The sequence below is a fragment of the Mesoplodon densirostris genome, chromosome 17 (genome assembly GCF_025265405.1).
Source record: "Mesoplodon densirostris isolate mMesDen1 chromosome 17, mMesDen1 primary haplotype, whole genome shotgun sequence".
Taxonomy (NCBI): domain Eukaryota; kingdom Metazoa; phylum Chordata; class Mammalia; order Artiodactyla; family Ziphiidae; genus Mesoplodon; species Mesoplodon densirostris.
In genome coordinates, this window is record NC_082677.1 from 66,564,534 (window position 1) to 66,579,508 (window position 14,975).

The following is a 14,975-nucleotide window of genomic DNA, read 5'->3' on the forward strand; positions in this document are numbered from 1 at the left end:
GCCAAACCCTTAATCAGAAGCTTAATCTACCAGAATAACACTATTTCCATTAGAAAACTAAACACACCCCACCTCTAGTTAAAGCCAGGAATGTCACACATACTGTAAATGGAAGAGATGCTTAGGTCACCAACACTACATTCTCTAATTCAAGAGACTGACTAATAAAATTATACAAGTTGCCAGTAAGTTTGCTTGGACAAATGAAATTAAAAAAAAATCAAAAGCTATTTCATTTATCTGCTTCTGTCTCCCTTAGTGAAGATGTATGTCTGAGCTTAATATAAATTTTTAAAATACGCCATTCACATTTTAGAACTCTTTCTGAAACACAATAATTAATGAAAATAAATTTCCAAATTAAGACTTTTATTTCTAGTACATTCAGTAAATTAATATGTATTTCAAACAAGAGAGAAAATCCCTTTAAATCCTTAAACACTTTGAACCAACTATAATTTTTTAAAAAATAAACCAAATACTGAAACAAGGAAAGTAGAACAGATATCTTCATTTTTTTTTACCTACCATCAGACATGCTTTTTAAGATGTAGAGGAAACACATCAGCAGGCTCTTAATCTCAGACTGGTCAAGTTTGTCGCAGCGAACGACAGAATTTCCCAAGGTGCCACTTTGCTGGTGCTAAAGAAGGAAACAGAGGTGATTCTTCTCCTTCGTTACAGGTAAAACAAAATTAGGTTCACTTTTCTCCTTTGGAAGAGAAAGAGTCTTCGAACTGAGTCAAATCATACAAATTGGAAGGTATAAATGATTTGTCAACGAACTACAAGCACACCGTCACCAAATACACACAAGTGTTAATCCATGGAAGCTCTGTCTTGTCTCCTTGGCACACTCTCCCAGGACAATCCAGAAAGCACAGACCTTTCAAACTGAAAAACCAGTCGTAGTTACTGGCTTAGTGCCGAAATGCCAAGTAAAACTTCATGCAAAAAACTTTGTGTGCTAAGACCAAACAGAAATGATGTTTCAGAAGACAGTGCCAAACCAAGCATATCCTCAGGAAAACGTCAGTGGCTGAAAACAGCAAATTAAGTCCAAGGGGCTGCTATGGACCAGCCACTAAAGCCTGGAGCTGAGTCACTGTTATTCTGTTACATCCTGGGGCAGCCTCGGGGGAAAACCACAGGCAGGTGCCTGATAGGGACAAACAGGGACACCTCAGTGCAGCAGGACCAAAGCCCCTAAACTGATGAGATCACGCCATCATCAGCTTAGCTCAACACTGCAAACTTCAGAAAGCTCAGGGCGCAGGGTGAGGGCAGCTTTGCCACTAGACAGCAGGTTCACACCATGTTCAAAGCATTCACTTAAAAAAAAAAGAACAAGAATCTCATCTCATTTAAAAAACACAAGAAATTTAAAAATCTTGAAAGTTGTATTTCCAATTGAAATCTGGGAAAATTTTTTGCCAAATACCAAAGCAGAAAGGTCAGTAAAAAAATATCTTTCATTCAAGGTACCGGTGGGCAATGGAAAAGATATATACTAATCAGGTTTAACTAATAACATACACGAGTATTTTTATTATAGGAAGAGACACACTGCAATTAGTGGCAAAGCCGTGGTGCGGGTGCACCTCCCGCCCACCCACTTCATCAGCGCCGCTGGGAGAGCCCAGGTCTCCCTGCAGCAGGAGCAGGGGTGCCGCCTGCGGGGCCTCCTCCGGCAGAGGCAGCAGTGTTAGCAGCGAGAAGTCCATGGTGACCCGGTGTCTCCTGGCTGACTGGCCGCCGCCCTCCTCCTCTCCAGCTCCGCGTATGACACAAGCCGAGTGCCTTCTGAGCAGCTTCTCCCTCTACACACGAAGGCATGTCAGGGTCAAGGGAAAAGTTCGACAGGTCGTGACACCTGCGCGGAGATGCTCGGACGGCTACAGAACCGCACCTGAGGATCATCACGGCGAGGTCGGCCACACGACCGCGGTAAGGTTACGAACCTGACCCCGAGGAAGGGAGGCTTCCACGTTTCTGAGAACTAGGAATACATCCCTAAGAGAATCACTTGTTTATCGGCACATAAACCTATAACTTAACTTAACCTATACATAACTCACCTATAACTTGAAATAACTTAGGAAAACAGTGGCCGAGGTGAGACTAATCTATCAGGGTTCCAGGTTTAAATCCAAGCTTTATCCATTTGCACAAAATTCCAAACTTAGGTATTTCAAGAAAAAAATAGTTACATATGAGGAGGATGTGTTGTGCTGGGGGCACAGTATGAATAGAGTGATTTCAAATAAAGCCTTATCCCTGCATCGTCTATATGACTGATTAATCTTTTCTGGACCCAGCTTCGGATCCAATGCCCATTCGCATGGATAACTGTGTTATAATTGGTGTTCCCTGGCACACAGACCGTGGGGATTCTAAGCAAGTGGCATTTTGATTTCCCTACCTGTTCAAACTGCCAGAACCACTGGCTCAAAGTGCTCCACTGTAAACACTGCCCTGATGAAATCCTAGAACAGGAATCAGGGGGTTTCAGGGAATGGGCTCCATCCTTAGGTCATACTCTGAGATCATCTACCCCAGGTTAACTGAGTTGTTTAAGGAAAAAAAAAAAAAGGTCATACTTACTGAACACTAGAACATGAAGCATGCTTACTTTGGGCTAAATCCATTAGTTGTAAGAAACACTTAAGTTACATTAAAAGAAATTACCTTATCCAGGGAATTGCTCTTCTCACTATTCCTTTCTGGAAGGCTGTTCCCGGAATCTGTGCTTATGAGGGATCCTCTTGAATCAGCACTTCTCACACTACTGATGTTTGGAGTTGAGTTTGTATATGGAGAAGCTGAACAGAAATCAAGCCAAGACCAAAGGTTTGGTGAGACAGAACAAAATAAAAATAAGTACTGAACTTTAATAAGGGAAACTGCTTCTATGGCACTTATTTTTCCTGTGAGAAAGCTGGCTCAAGAGTTTCATTCGATTCCCTCCCCTTTAAAGAACCAGGCCATTTAGATTGAGATACAATAACCGTTAATCTGAAACGTTCAGACATAACCATCCATTCACTTATGAGAAACCACCTTGGATTGCTCAGACTAAAGGAGAACATGCTGGTTCAGACTGGGGTAGAATAAAGACTTCAAAAAATTAAAAAGATAAATCCACCTACAACTATCAAATTAAAAAAAAACTAAACCATGCAATAAACCCGCAGCACTCAAACGGCGGGCAGAGGTACCCCAGAAAACTCTGAGGGGTGTCATGGGACATTTTAAAATTTCAAGGAAAACACAGTGATACTTGACATCTGCCGGAAACTGTAGTTTCAACCTCCGACTGTGCTACATTCCTTTCCGTGATGTCATATCTCTGCGAAGCAGGTTATTTGGTGGTTGCTATGATAAAAAGCAAGTACTGGGTGAAAATCAGTGTGGAACAGGAAATGAGAATGTCGGTGAGCGATCTGATTCCAAATTTGAGGAGCCGTGTAGCGCCCAACAGGCACACACAACCCATTAGTAAGAATCATTAGTAAAAATAAAAATTTTTTTCTTTATGTATGTGTATAGTTTTCAAATGCCTACTAAGTTGTTAGGTTATAAGTACTTATTATTTGGCCCTAAGTACCTAATAAACAGAACCATTAGGTGTTTCTTTTGGCCTGGGGACTCCATGAAAAATTACTTTGATTAATAAGGGTGCTGTGAATTGAGAATGTTTGGGGATCTCTGCAATAAACAGTTACAAGCAGAAAGGAAATCTAACTTGGAAATAAAATTTGTGACATCTGTTGAAAAAAATAGCATTTTAAGGGAGAAGTCAGCCCCTACCTCAATACTGTGGAATTTTTAAAAGTAATAGATGACTTCCTGCTTAGATAAGATTTAAATAAATCACATAATTAAAAATGACTCTCAGACTTGCACATTCTGGCTTGAACCAAAAGGCACGTCTCCGGCTGCGAGGCTGGGCTGCCAGTGCACGTTGCGGAAGCTTTCGGCGCCACACTGCAGCAAGCTGTAAGCACAGCCTCCCACCCCCAAGCTGTCTTCACCTGAGATGCCTTTCCTTGGCACCTCAGAACAGGCAGGCCCTTTCTGGGTTTCAGCCTGCAAATTACTGCCATGGGCTGATACACCTCGAAGTTGATCCTCTCCCCGCCCCTAACACTCAGGTTTATCCACCACCATCTCTGAAACCAATTCAGTGTATTAAGTATATCAAGCAAAGAAGGCCAAGGGAATCTGAAAATGTAAGTGCAGGCAGGAACACGTAAACCATTGGCCAGGGGCTGCGCCTACCCAGAATAGGAACTGTGTGATTGACTGCCACAGGGTGCAGGTAAAAACACTATGAAAAAGCCAGGGGCCTTTTTCTACACTCAGAGAGAAAAGAAACATGCACTGTGACCAAACTATAACTATCGTCTTCCTAATATAACCAGACTTCATACTTAGTGTAGAACACAGAACTCAGGAGAAAAAGGCTCTCAGTAAAGTAAAATTCGACATTAAATTCTCAAAGTTTTAGGCTCAGTTCCAGAACAAGAGTCCTAATCTAAGGCAAACAGATGTAAAGGCAATAAATCAAAATCAACATGCTTAGTAGAAGTGTGTGTGTGTGTGTGTGTGTGTGTGTGTGTGTGTGTGTGTGTGTTTAATATCCTGGCCCAGTGTATAACTTTTAAAAGAAATTTAGTTCAACTCTCTCCCCTTTGTACAGACAGCAAAATGCAATACACTGAGTAGGTAGGTAAAGGAACCCTGAGCCTAAGAATGCATGCCTTGAGAATGTAATCTTTTTTTAAATTTTTATTTATTTATTTTTGGCTGTGTTGGGTCTTCGCTGCTGTGCATGGGCCCCCTTCAGCTGTGGCGAGCGGGGGCCGCTCCTTGCCGCGGTGTGCAGGCCTCTCACTGCGGTGGCCTCTCCTGCTGCGGAGCATGGGCTCCAGGCGCGCGGGCCTTAGTAGCTGCAGCACACGGGCTCAGCAGTTGTGGCTCACGGGCTCTAGAGAGCAGGCTCAGTAGTTGTGGCTCACGGGATTAGGTGCTCCGCGGCATGTGGGACCTTCCCGGACCAGGGCTCGAACCCGTGTCCCCTGCATTGGCAGGCGGACTCCCAACCACTGTGCCACCAGGGAAGCCCCTAAAATGAATGTAATCTTAGAGTAGTTTTTATCCAGGCAATGAATCGGTTTCAGAAATTTTCATGCACCATGTTCCAAAGACATTAAAAAAACTGCCGAGGGTACATTCTCAGTAAGTGTGGAAACAGAATTTCCTTAAGAGACGTAAGGAGAAAGTCAGCTCTTGAAGCATAAGCACTGGGACAAAAACTAACTGGAAATTCCTTGATGAATAAAAGAAGAATTGCTAAAGCTACCAGAAAACAACTAGTAAACCCAGTTCAAAGGTGGGGGCTTTCCTGGAAGGCATTCGTAAAAGGAAACAAGGATTAAAGTGTTTAAAGATGGGGGCAACATAGATAAAAGCCTGAGTATAAATTAAGTCTATTGTGGTGAATTCCCATGAAGAGTGGATCCGGATCTTGAAAGTCAAGAAAGAATGAAATGGGACAAAATTAGCCTTGAGAACTTTTTGTAACTTCACCACGAACACAGAGCAATCGAAGGCCATTTATGTCACTGAAGTTGTGCTAAAGACCCCCCTCGGCTCATCTCTCTGTTCTCAAGGCATCCCAAACCCTAACAAGGTGAACGTGGAATTGGAGAATCAAGTCGGAGTCAAAACATCACCTCATTCTAGTTTCATCATCTCCACAAAGCCTTGAATCCTACAGAATACTGGTCAGAGAGGACAGAGGGTTAAGATTTAGGCTACGAAGAGTCTATCACAAAGCATGAATAACACTGAAGACCTGTGCTCGTTATAATGGCGGTCAAATAATAACACTGTTTACCTTGCCCAGCACTGCACACATTCAACTAGCTCTTCATCCCTCACCGCGACTCTTTTTTTGAGTTGTGGACACAGGGTAAAGAGGAGAGACACCCTGCCCATGGCAATTGTAAATGGTGGAGTCTGGATCCAAAGCCACATCTGTCCGACTTTAAAAACAGTGCTGGGAACCGCTGCAGACAAAGCCCCTGAAAGGACCCCTTCCCCACTCCTGGAGAGCGGCTGGGCTTGTGGACAGAGTGAGGCCAAGAAGATGGAGCGAGGGCCCCGTGAGAAAGGCAATGGCAATACCACGAGCCAGGCTCTGCATTTTGTATGAATTAACTCACTTCATCTTTACAACGCCAAATGAGGTAGTAAGTGTGACTACGAAAAACACACAGAAACAGAAGTAAGGTTAAAGACTGGTATGGGCGTTATGGGATAAACCTGAGCATTGGTATGCGGATTCCAATTTTACAGTCTGGCCAGTTTCATCACCTACATGAAATACCACGTTAGCAACTAGAACAACACAAAAGCTAAGGACATAAACTCAGAATGAACCACAGTCCTGCAGATTAATTAGGTAAAAGGACTGCCCTTTATTCTGCCCTATGAGTTAGTTCCATTATTGGGTGGTCTAAGCATTAGCCACAGCAGGCTGCTTCATTTATTCAAACTGCGGTGTAAAAGAGAGGAAGAAATATAAAGACAGCATAAGCCTGTGAGTGTCTGTGAAGATATATATATATTTTTTGTACCATTATCTTTATGAAGGAGCTGGCACATGTGCTCAGAGTATTAATAAATACATTTCTCAGGCATTTTCTTATGGAAAAGCTACTCAATTTGAATCTTGATTTATGCCATCTGTTTTCCTCCCCATGGGGGCTGCTCTAACATTATTTCAGATAGAAGAAAATATTGTAGGGAAGAAGATTTTAGAAAACTGATTTCAGGACTGCATTCTAGCTATAAACCAGTATCTCCATCAGCAATTAGTCTTCACATCTCATCTAAATCGTTAACACTACAAATAAATCCTACCCACCACACACACACTTGCAAAGATATTCTTTTCCTAAAAGCTTGAACAATCCAGTTTGAAGATTTAAAATGAAAAATTAACACGCATTAAACAAAAAGCAAACAGGAAAAATATGTGGTTAAGTGTACTACATGTGTTATTCCTGAAATCTGAGATCTTTATTTCAGTGTAGAGTTAAGGGGTTTCACAGCTGAGGAACAAAATCAGGAAAAGAATATCTGAAGTAGAAACTCAAGACTTCAAAGTTCTGATCTGAAAGCTAACAAATGATCGGATTAAAGACGCTTTCCGAATTAGACTGCAGAGAAGCAGGTCAGAGCCCGAGCATTACCAATGCCAGAGATGGCACCAAAGAGGTCCTTGTGCAGACTGGCATCCAGCGTGCTCCCAGACTTCTGCGGTGTCACCATCGGGTTCACGGCTGGCAAAGTAAGGGATTCCTCCTTCACAGTCTGTCAAGGAGGAGAGAGACAAGAAACAATTGAAGGTGACTTTAAAGGATTCACCAACAGTTCTTGGCAGTGTGAGGGCGAGCGTAAGAACAGGACGCAACAGCCTGGCATGTTAAACGTGCCTGAGTGGGAGGAGGACAGCAGGGGGTGGAGGTGGGGTGTGTGGGTCAGAGAAGCGGCAGGAGGAGGGAGCACAGGGCACTTCAGGTCTGGGGCGGGTGGAGAAACCTCGGCCCATGAAGTCCTGTATTTCCCCAGGAGGTCTAGCACCCTTCCCTTTCCAGAGCTCTGATGCCCAACATTTCTGTAGATTATTTCAGTATGTTTCTTCCTTCAAAAGAAGCCTCACGTGCCCTTTCTAACTGGAATGTTGTTTTTTTACTCTCACATCAGAAATCTTCCCAAATGAGCAAGTGACCTCACAATAGCAGCAGTGAAAATCTCTGCAAGGCGGGTGCTTCATGTGAATTCTCAATCAGTGGAAAAATTATGTTCATTATGAAGTTATGTCATAAAAGGGATTTTACTTTCATGAAAGCCAAAGCAAAAGCTGGTGTTCATTTTTCTCAGGATTGAAGCGGTACAGATAGGTAGCATTACACCCTGAATTACTTATTCCGATTAGAAAAGCAGACAAATTTAGAGAATATACATGTGAAATACAATGTTGTAGAGGGTGAGATTAGTGTGGTGCATTCCATGTAAGGATAGTGAACATTCACACTCTTTGGAACTACAAAAACTAGTCTATAAATACAGTTCATCTCAATGCACCATCACGTAGGAGATGTAGAGAAAACAGGACGAAGCACCACCGTTGGGGGAAAAGGGACAGAAATACACACGAGGGAGCTCCCCCGGTGTATGCTGTAATGACAAAGTGGCAAGATGAACAATGGAGCCGGTTCACGGGTCCAGAATAAACAGGAAAAGGGCACTGCTGAACTGCTAACACCTGTCCAAACTAACGGCAGATTGTCTCCAACCAAAACGCTTTGAGATCATTTCTGGCATCATCCTTCAGTCAACTTAATTTCCAGTGTATCTTTAAATGACTGCATAAAGCTAAAGTAAACTAAGGTGGTCAGTTTGGGGAGGTGGGATCATTCACCCTGGCCCCCCGACATCTAGTCTGATTATCCTTCTAATTTTACAGACACAGAGAAACTTCAGCCCAAAGAGGTGGCTTTTCCAAGACCGTGTAGTATGTTACATCAGAACCGGGGCTAGCACTGAGCTCTTATAGCACAGAGGTTAGAACTATGCTTTTTTTAAAATAAACTCCTTCCTCTATAACTTTTTGTTGGATACACAAAGAAGATCCTGAAATCTTACAAGAAAACGAGCCATCAGGAAAGCATGGCTTTTTATAATGTTTTTTTTTTTTTTTTCTTTTCGGTACATGGGCCTCTCATTGCTGTGGCCTCTCCCGCTGCGGAGCACAGGCTCCGGATGTGCGGGCTCAGCGGCCATGGCTCACGGGCCCAGCCACTCCGCGGCATGTGGGATCTTCCCGGACCGGGGCACGAACCCGTGTCCCCTGCATAGGCAGGCAGACTCTCAACCACTGCGCCACCAGGGAAGCCCTATAATGATTTTTAACAAGAGTTGAAGGTTTACTGATTGACCCCGTCTTAGCCAGAAATGCAACTTACCAAGACTACTGTAGATTATTATGGTTTTAGGGGCAAAAAAAGAGGAGACGTGTAGAGTTGAATAGTGTCCCTCCAATTGCGTATCCACCCTGAACCTCAGAATGTGACCTTATTTGGAAAGAGGGTCTTTGCAGATGTAATTAAGATGTAAGATAAGACGATGTCATCCTGGATTAGGGTGGGCCCTAAATCCAAGCACTGGTGTCCTTATAGGGACAGGACAGGACACCAGAGACACAGACACACACCAGGGAGAACACCATGTGAAGACAGAGGCAGAGACTGGAGTGATACAGCTATAAGATAAAAAAAGCAAGGATTTCGGGCAACCACCAGAAGCCAAGAGAAAGGCATAGAACCAACTCTTCACCCAGAGCCTCCAGAAGGAACCAACCCCGCTGACATCTTGATTTTGGACTTCTGGCTTTCTGACTGTGAGAGAATACATTTCTGTTGTTTTTGGCCACCCAGTTTGTGGTATTTTGTTAGGGCAGCCACAGGAAGCAAACACAGGCTGTGTCTATGTGAATGTGCTTACGTACACTGCCAGGGTTCACGGGGAAGGGAGACACATCTCTCACATTGATCCGCTGGACATTCTCAATCAGGAGACCGAACAGAGGCAGGTAGAGAGTAGCTATCCTTGCTTGGTGGCTCTGAAACAAAGGCGTAAAGCGTGAGTTTATCCCGGACTCGGAATTTAACGATGGACTGAGCTAACACTTGGCCGTCTCCTGTATTTGGATCCGTCCTATGAAGACTGCTGTTAGACTTTATCGTGTAAACAGAGCAAGTCTTAGTGCTGTTACCACTAACTGTCTAATGGCTTATTTCTTTATAGTACTCAAAATGAAGGACATTTATCCATCGTATTTCCTTCCATTAGGGAACACTCACCCTGGATGCGTATCTGTCATCAAAAGAATGCTTTATCAGCAGGTTCTTAAGCACCCCGATGGCGATCAGCCGGACCTCCCTGAACTCCTGGAGGGCCGTCCCCACCTCCCTCAGCAACAGTCCCACCAAGAAGTGGTTTCTGCAGAACTCATCCGTTAACGCATAGTCAAGCTGGAGATCTGAAATGAGGATAGAAACCGCTTTAGTTCGAAAGGATGTAACACTCTTTGAATAGAATAAAAACCAAGCCCATCCTTTGCTTTCAGCCTCCCCTGTGTGTGTCATCAGGTGGTCACATCTGGCTTCCAAGGGGAAAGGGCTGATAACCTAAAATACTGCTCTGTACTCCAAAGTGAAAACGAAATTTAAATACAAATAAATGCACTGGATGTTGATTTTAAAAGGTATTATTCCATCCTACATAATTATTAAGTTAGTGAATCGTTTTAGTACCAATTTTTAGAATATAGAACAGCATGTTATATTACAAATGTAATTTTGTTATTGGTATGAAATTTCAAAATAAAATTGTAGCAACTGACAACATTCTAGGGGAGTAATTTGTGCATAACAGACACGTAATTAAAGAATAAATATAGGTGGTCTATTAAAGTGTTCTTCACTACATGAGTTCATTTATCGATTTCCTGGTCATTAATGCCCATTAAAACCCAATGTGTTTAAAATGAACGAGTTCCTATATTACCTATTATTTTGCTATCACTGAAGATCTTATTTGACTTAGAATTTTATAAAATATACTCTTAAAACTTCTTTACCTCAGAAAGCCAATAGAAAACGGATATAAATGGACAAAGCACCAAATCAAACTAGTAAGTCATCAGCAAGCTAAGTGACAAGACTGAAAGCTCTTCTGGAAAAGAGATAATAAGTAAACGTGAAACCTACTGAGGGAGGGTAAATAAAAGCAGCTAAACATCACACTCTAAAGCTGAAATAAACCTATCCAGAAAGCTGTGGCTCGGATTTAAATTCTTATACTGAATCCATTGTTAGAGGAAAATCTATAGGCCTCTCCTTTAACTTTAATGCCATGTTAGTTGCTTCTAAACCTATTCAAAGTCTGACCCAAGTCCTATGAACTCTTTAGCAGAAGGAGGGGAAAGAGTGTTCATCTTTCCAGAATACTCATGTCCACTGTTTATGATTTTTAAGTCCAGTTTACTGAAAAGACAGTTCACAGCTTGAATTCACATGATCCCCTTAGAAGGAAAACTATTTATGGGTTTAACTGTACACGTGTGTGTGTGTACGTGTGCGTGTGCAGAGGGGAGAGTGGAGGAGCAGGTGAGAAGGTAAGAGGAAGGAGGATGCTAAAAAAACCCGAAACTTTATTCCTATCAGTGCAGTTATGGAAATTATCTGTAGCTGACCCACGTCACCTGCCTAGGGCAGCCCTTCTAGCCGCCAATACCCTGACAGTCTACTGAGAGCCTGTGCGAGTCTGTGGGGTACCTGAAGGGTCTCCTCCTCACTCCTCATTTGGTTCTACAGCATAGACAACTGGGCCAGTGGGGAAGATGGACATTAGCACGCGTTCACTGCCCAACCGCTGGGCAGAAAGAGCTATCCTCAGCACCCTGAGAGGTGAGAGGAAAACAGTCACGGTCTCCAAGGACAGGTGGGCTAGGAACTGAAGGTGGGGTGAAGGAGGGTCTGGGGTGCAGAGTAGGGAGCAATTCACTCCAGGTGGGGCGCTGGGAGAGACGAGGGGGAGACCTGGCTGGGCCCACATGGGAGGTGCTGAGTGACTGGCCAGGAGGAAGACGAGGATCCCCAGGGAGGTGCTGTGTGAGGCTGAGAAGTGCGGGGAGGGCCTGCCATGTGTGCGGAGCTGGGTCCAGCAGGTGTGCCCGGCATGTGGGGAACAGTGTGGGGTGGGACAGGCGGGCGGGCTGGGGCTGGATGGGGGATGCTGAAGAGCCCAGGCGCTCAACCCCTCACCATCTTCAATTATCACCCCAAAGTTGCCTTCTCAGTGAGGCTTTGCCTGGCCACCTGATCTCAATGCCAGCCCATTGCCTATCCCCTTCCCTTGCTTTATTTCTCTCTCCTTCGCACTTATCACTCTCTCATGTTCTACGTATTTCACACAGGTAAGACAGCAGGGGATTTCATCCTTGTTGTCCACAACTCTATCCCAAGGCTAGGTATAGCTGGTGCTGAGCAAATATTTGCTGAATGCAGGACTGCCAACTTCAGACCACAGTCCCCCTTCTTGCTCTTTAGAAGGTAAGGTATTTATGTCTCTGAATGAATTCCTTTGTGAGTTTCTCTCACAATTTCAGAGTCAGTTGATTTAGGTGTCATTAATAGTTTGGTGGCATCCTTCTACTTTTTCTCTCCTTTAGCATAAATGATCCTGAGCACATACAAGGTGCTAGATATTACTTGACAGACCCAAGAGACTAATTTGATTCATTTGACTTACTCAGTGAAGACAAAGAAATCTCTATGAGCTTAATTCTCTTCAAACTCAAAAAGGATACAGAACAGTTAATAAAGACTCAGCATGCAAACATAAAAAGCATGTGAAAAGCCACGTTGCTTGTGACATAGGTTACGGCTACTGCTATAAACAAGGACTATGAAAATGGTGGAATAATACATTTTTGAAATGAAGCAGAGCTTTTTGTTTGTTTGTTTTACTTCTTAAAGAAACGTCCTAGAGGACCTAGTGACCCCAGGTGCAAAAAAACCAGATGCCTGCTGGGGACGCTATGGCAATGTCTTAGCTACAGTGAGAACAAATTCACTGGTTTATCATCAATTTTAAAACCGATCCAAGTATATGGCAAATGCCTACATGAATAGCATACGTAAGCATTTCAGCAATCACTTGCATTCTTTTTCTTTTAAAGGAGTAAGATGCAAGAAAGCAAGCGTCACACCCCACACCTACCTACAGGAGTGTCATTTGACTCCACAGCTGGTGAAAGAAAAGCTAATTCATAAGAAAAAAGAAAAGTGAAACAAATAAAAATAAACTACAGTAAATAAAATGGATTACTATTGTTTAAGCAATGGAATTTTTCAATGAAAGAGTCACACTGGCATGATCTGTAGTCTGGTAAATTTGCTAAAAAAAAGTAAGTTCCTACATAGCATTTTATCAATTTTTTTAAAAATGGAAATTTAACAAGAAAAAAAATCAATTCATCAATGAAAAATATCAGATAATTTGAATGTCATGTGTGAACTAATTCTCTTTTCTTATTAAAAATGAATGGCTCTCTTTCTGAAAAGACTAGGATTAATACATTTAAAGATAGATTACCTTGATATCTTTGAATCCTGCCTTTTCCAAATGGCATTGGTAAATTCAATGGAATATAATGTTCATGATTGCACACCACGCGGAGAAATTCAAATTTGTATTCAAAGAGGGTCTGCAGGAAAAAAATGGTTAGTCGTAAGTTAAATACCTCAGTGGATACTTTATACAGCCTCCTGAAAAACCTATTAGGAATCACACACTCGTCTTTAGCTTCTTCCCTGTCTTAGAGCTGCACGCTCTAGGCTATTTTACAGATTTCAGGATGTCTGCAGGGATTTGTTTGAAAATTGGGAACACATTTCATTAAACAATGTCCTCCACTGACTTTTAGGGAATTTATAATTTATGCTCCTCTTACTTCAATAAAGAATTTCAGGCAGCTTATAATTATAGACACAGATTCAGTGCAATACAAAAATGAGTAAGGCAGAGCTTTAAAATAGACACACAAGGGAAGAGACAGATAATTCTAGCAGAGAATGGGTACATGGTTACCTCTGTTACCTTGTTAAATAAACTATGATTTGCAACACATATACTTTTAGTTTTGCAGCTGAGAAGTTATTTAAGGTATTTATGAGAAAAATCAACAGGCATTTATGTTGCATGTGGAATAACTGTGTCCCTAATATCTCACACATTAACGCAAGTACTAGTTAGTACTAGTCAGTATCTCCAAGAGAGGAGAATGAATAGTGCCTCTGGGACTGAATGAAAATTCTGATGCGAACCAAGAGAAGCAGGTGGGTATCCAGATGTCACTCAGAGAGACAAAAAGAACAGTGTGTAACACACACACACACACACACACACACACACACACGCGTGCGCACGCACGCACAGGCTACCTTAGGATCTCCAGGAGCAAAGCAGCTGATGTAGTTGTTGATCTGTTTAAAGACAAAGCCCCTATCCATGAAGGTGAAACATCTCTGTGGAGGAAACAACCCACAAAGGTTAAGTATTTAGGCTTTTTTTGCAAGTTGGCTTCAAATCTGCATTTATTGTGAATAAGTTTATCCTTCGGCATAAAAACCTGCCATCAAAGTTCACTGAGCATCTATATGTACGAGTCACTCTGCTAGAAAAAACACACTAGGCACTTGGCGGACACCCTCTCCCCCGGAGGCCCCCACCTTGATGAATACAGCCAGGCTATGATTCGCATTCTTAGATGCCTCCGGGTTATCTCGAAACTTCTGAGTGATGTGTGGCATCAGCATATTCACAACAGTTTCCACTGCATGATGATAGGATGCAGGAAATCTCTGGTTTCGCAATAACTAAAAAGGATTTAGAGCAAACATTTATTATTTTTTAAGTTGCAACCTTTGAGGGGGAAAAAAACCAACTCATCCCTGAGTTCATTTCAAAAACCCAGGGCTCTCATCTTATTTATCTGAAATTAGATAAGATAAATTATTCTTTCTTCTCTCCAAGTACTGTATAAGTATTCTAATACTTCAAATAAATGCTGTGGATCAGGTCTGAGATGTTAGACTTCAGTATGATAAAGACCACTGTGGAGGTATTTATAAAAATGTGGAGATGCACCTTTACTTCCAGAGATTCTGATCAGACCTGCATTTTTACTGCATTTTACTTTGATTCTAATGCCTGTATCTTTCAGAGATTTCTTTAGAAAACACTGGCTTAGGTTTAAGCCTCAAGTATTCAAACTGAACACACACAGAATGGTGACTGTATGTCACTAGTTGAAACTGCTTAGAAGTCCTCTTTAA

General features: G+C 42.4%; 1 protein-coding gene across 7 annotated transcripts in view; it reads right to left on the reverse strand.

The window, feature by feature from the left end:
- The window catches only part of DOCK9 (dedicator of cytokinesis 9), a 282,273-nt gene that overhangs the window by 58,672 nt on the left and 208,626 nt on the right, over positions 1-14,975 (reverse strand). For all 7 annotated transcript variants that reach the window (XM_060080170.1, XM_060080175.1, XM_060080172.1 and 4 more), the window contains exons 28-35: positions 14,370-14,516; positions 14,082-14,165; positions 13,234-13,345; positions 9,936-10,114; positions 9,581-9,694; positions 7,263-7,383; positions 2,689-2,822; positions 529-643 (exon numbers count right to left, since the gene is read on the reverse strand). In XM_060080170.1, coding sequence (XP_059936153.1) covers positions 529-643; positions 2,689-2,822; positions 7,263-7,383; positions 9,581-9,694; positions 9,936-10,114; positions 13,234-13,345; positions 14,082-14,165; positions 14,370-14,516 — 1,006 coding nt within the window. The remainder of the gene's footprint in view (positions 1-528; positions 644-2,688; positions 2,823-7,262; positions 7,384-9,580; positions 9,695-9,935; positions 10,115-13,233; positions 13,346-14,081; positions 14,166-14,369; positions 14,517-14,975) is intronic.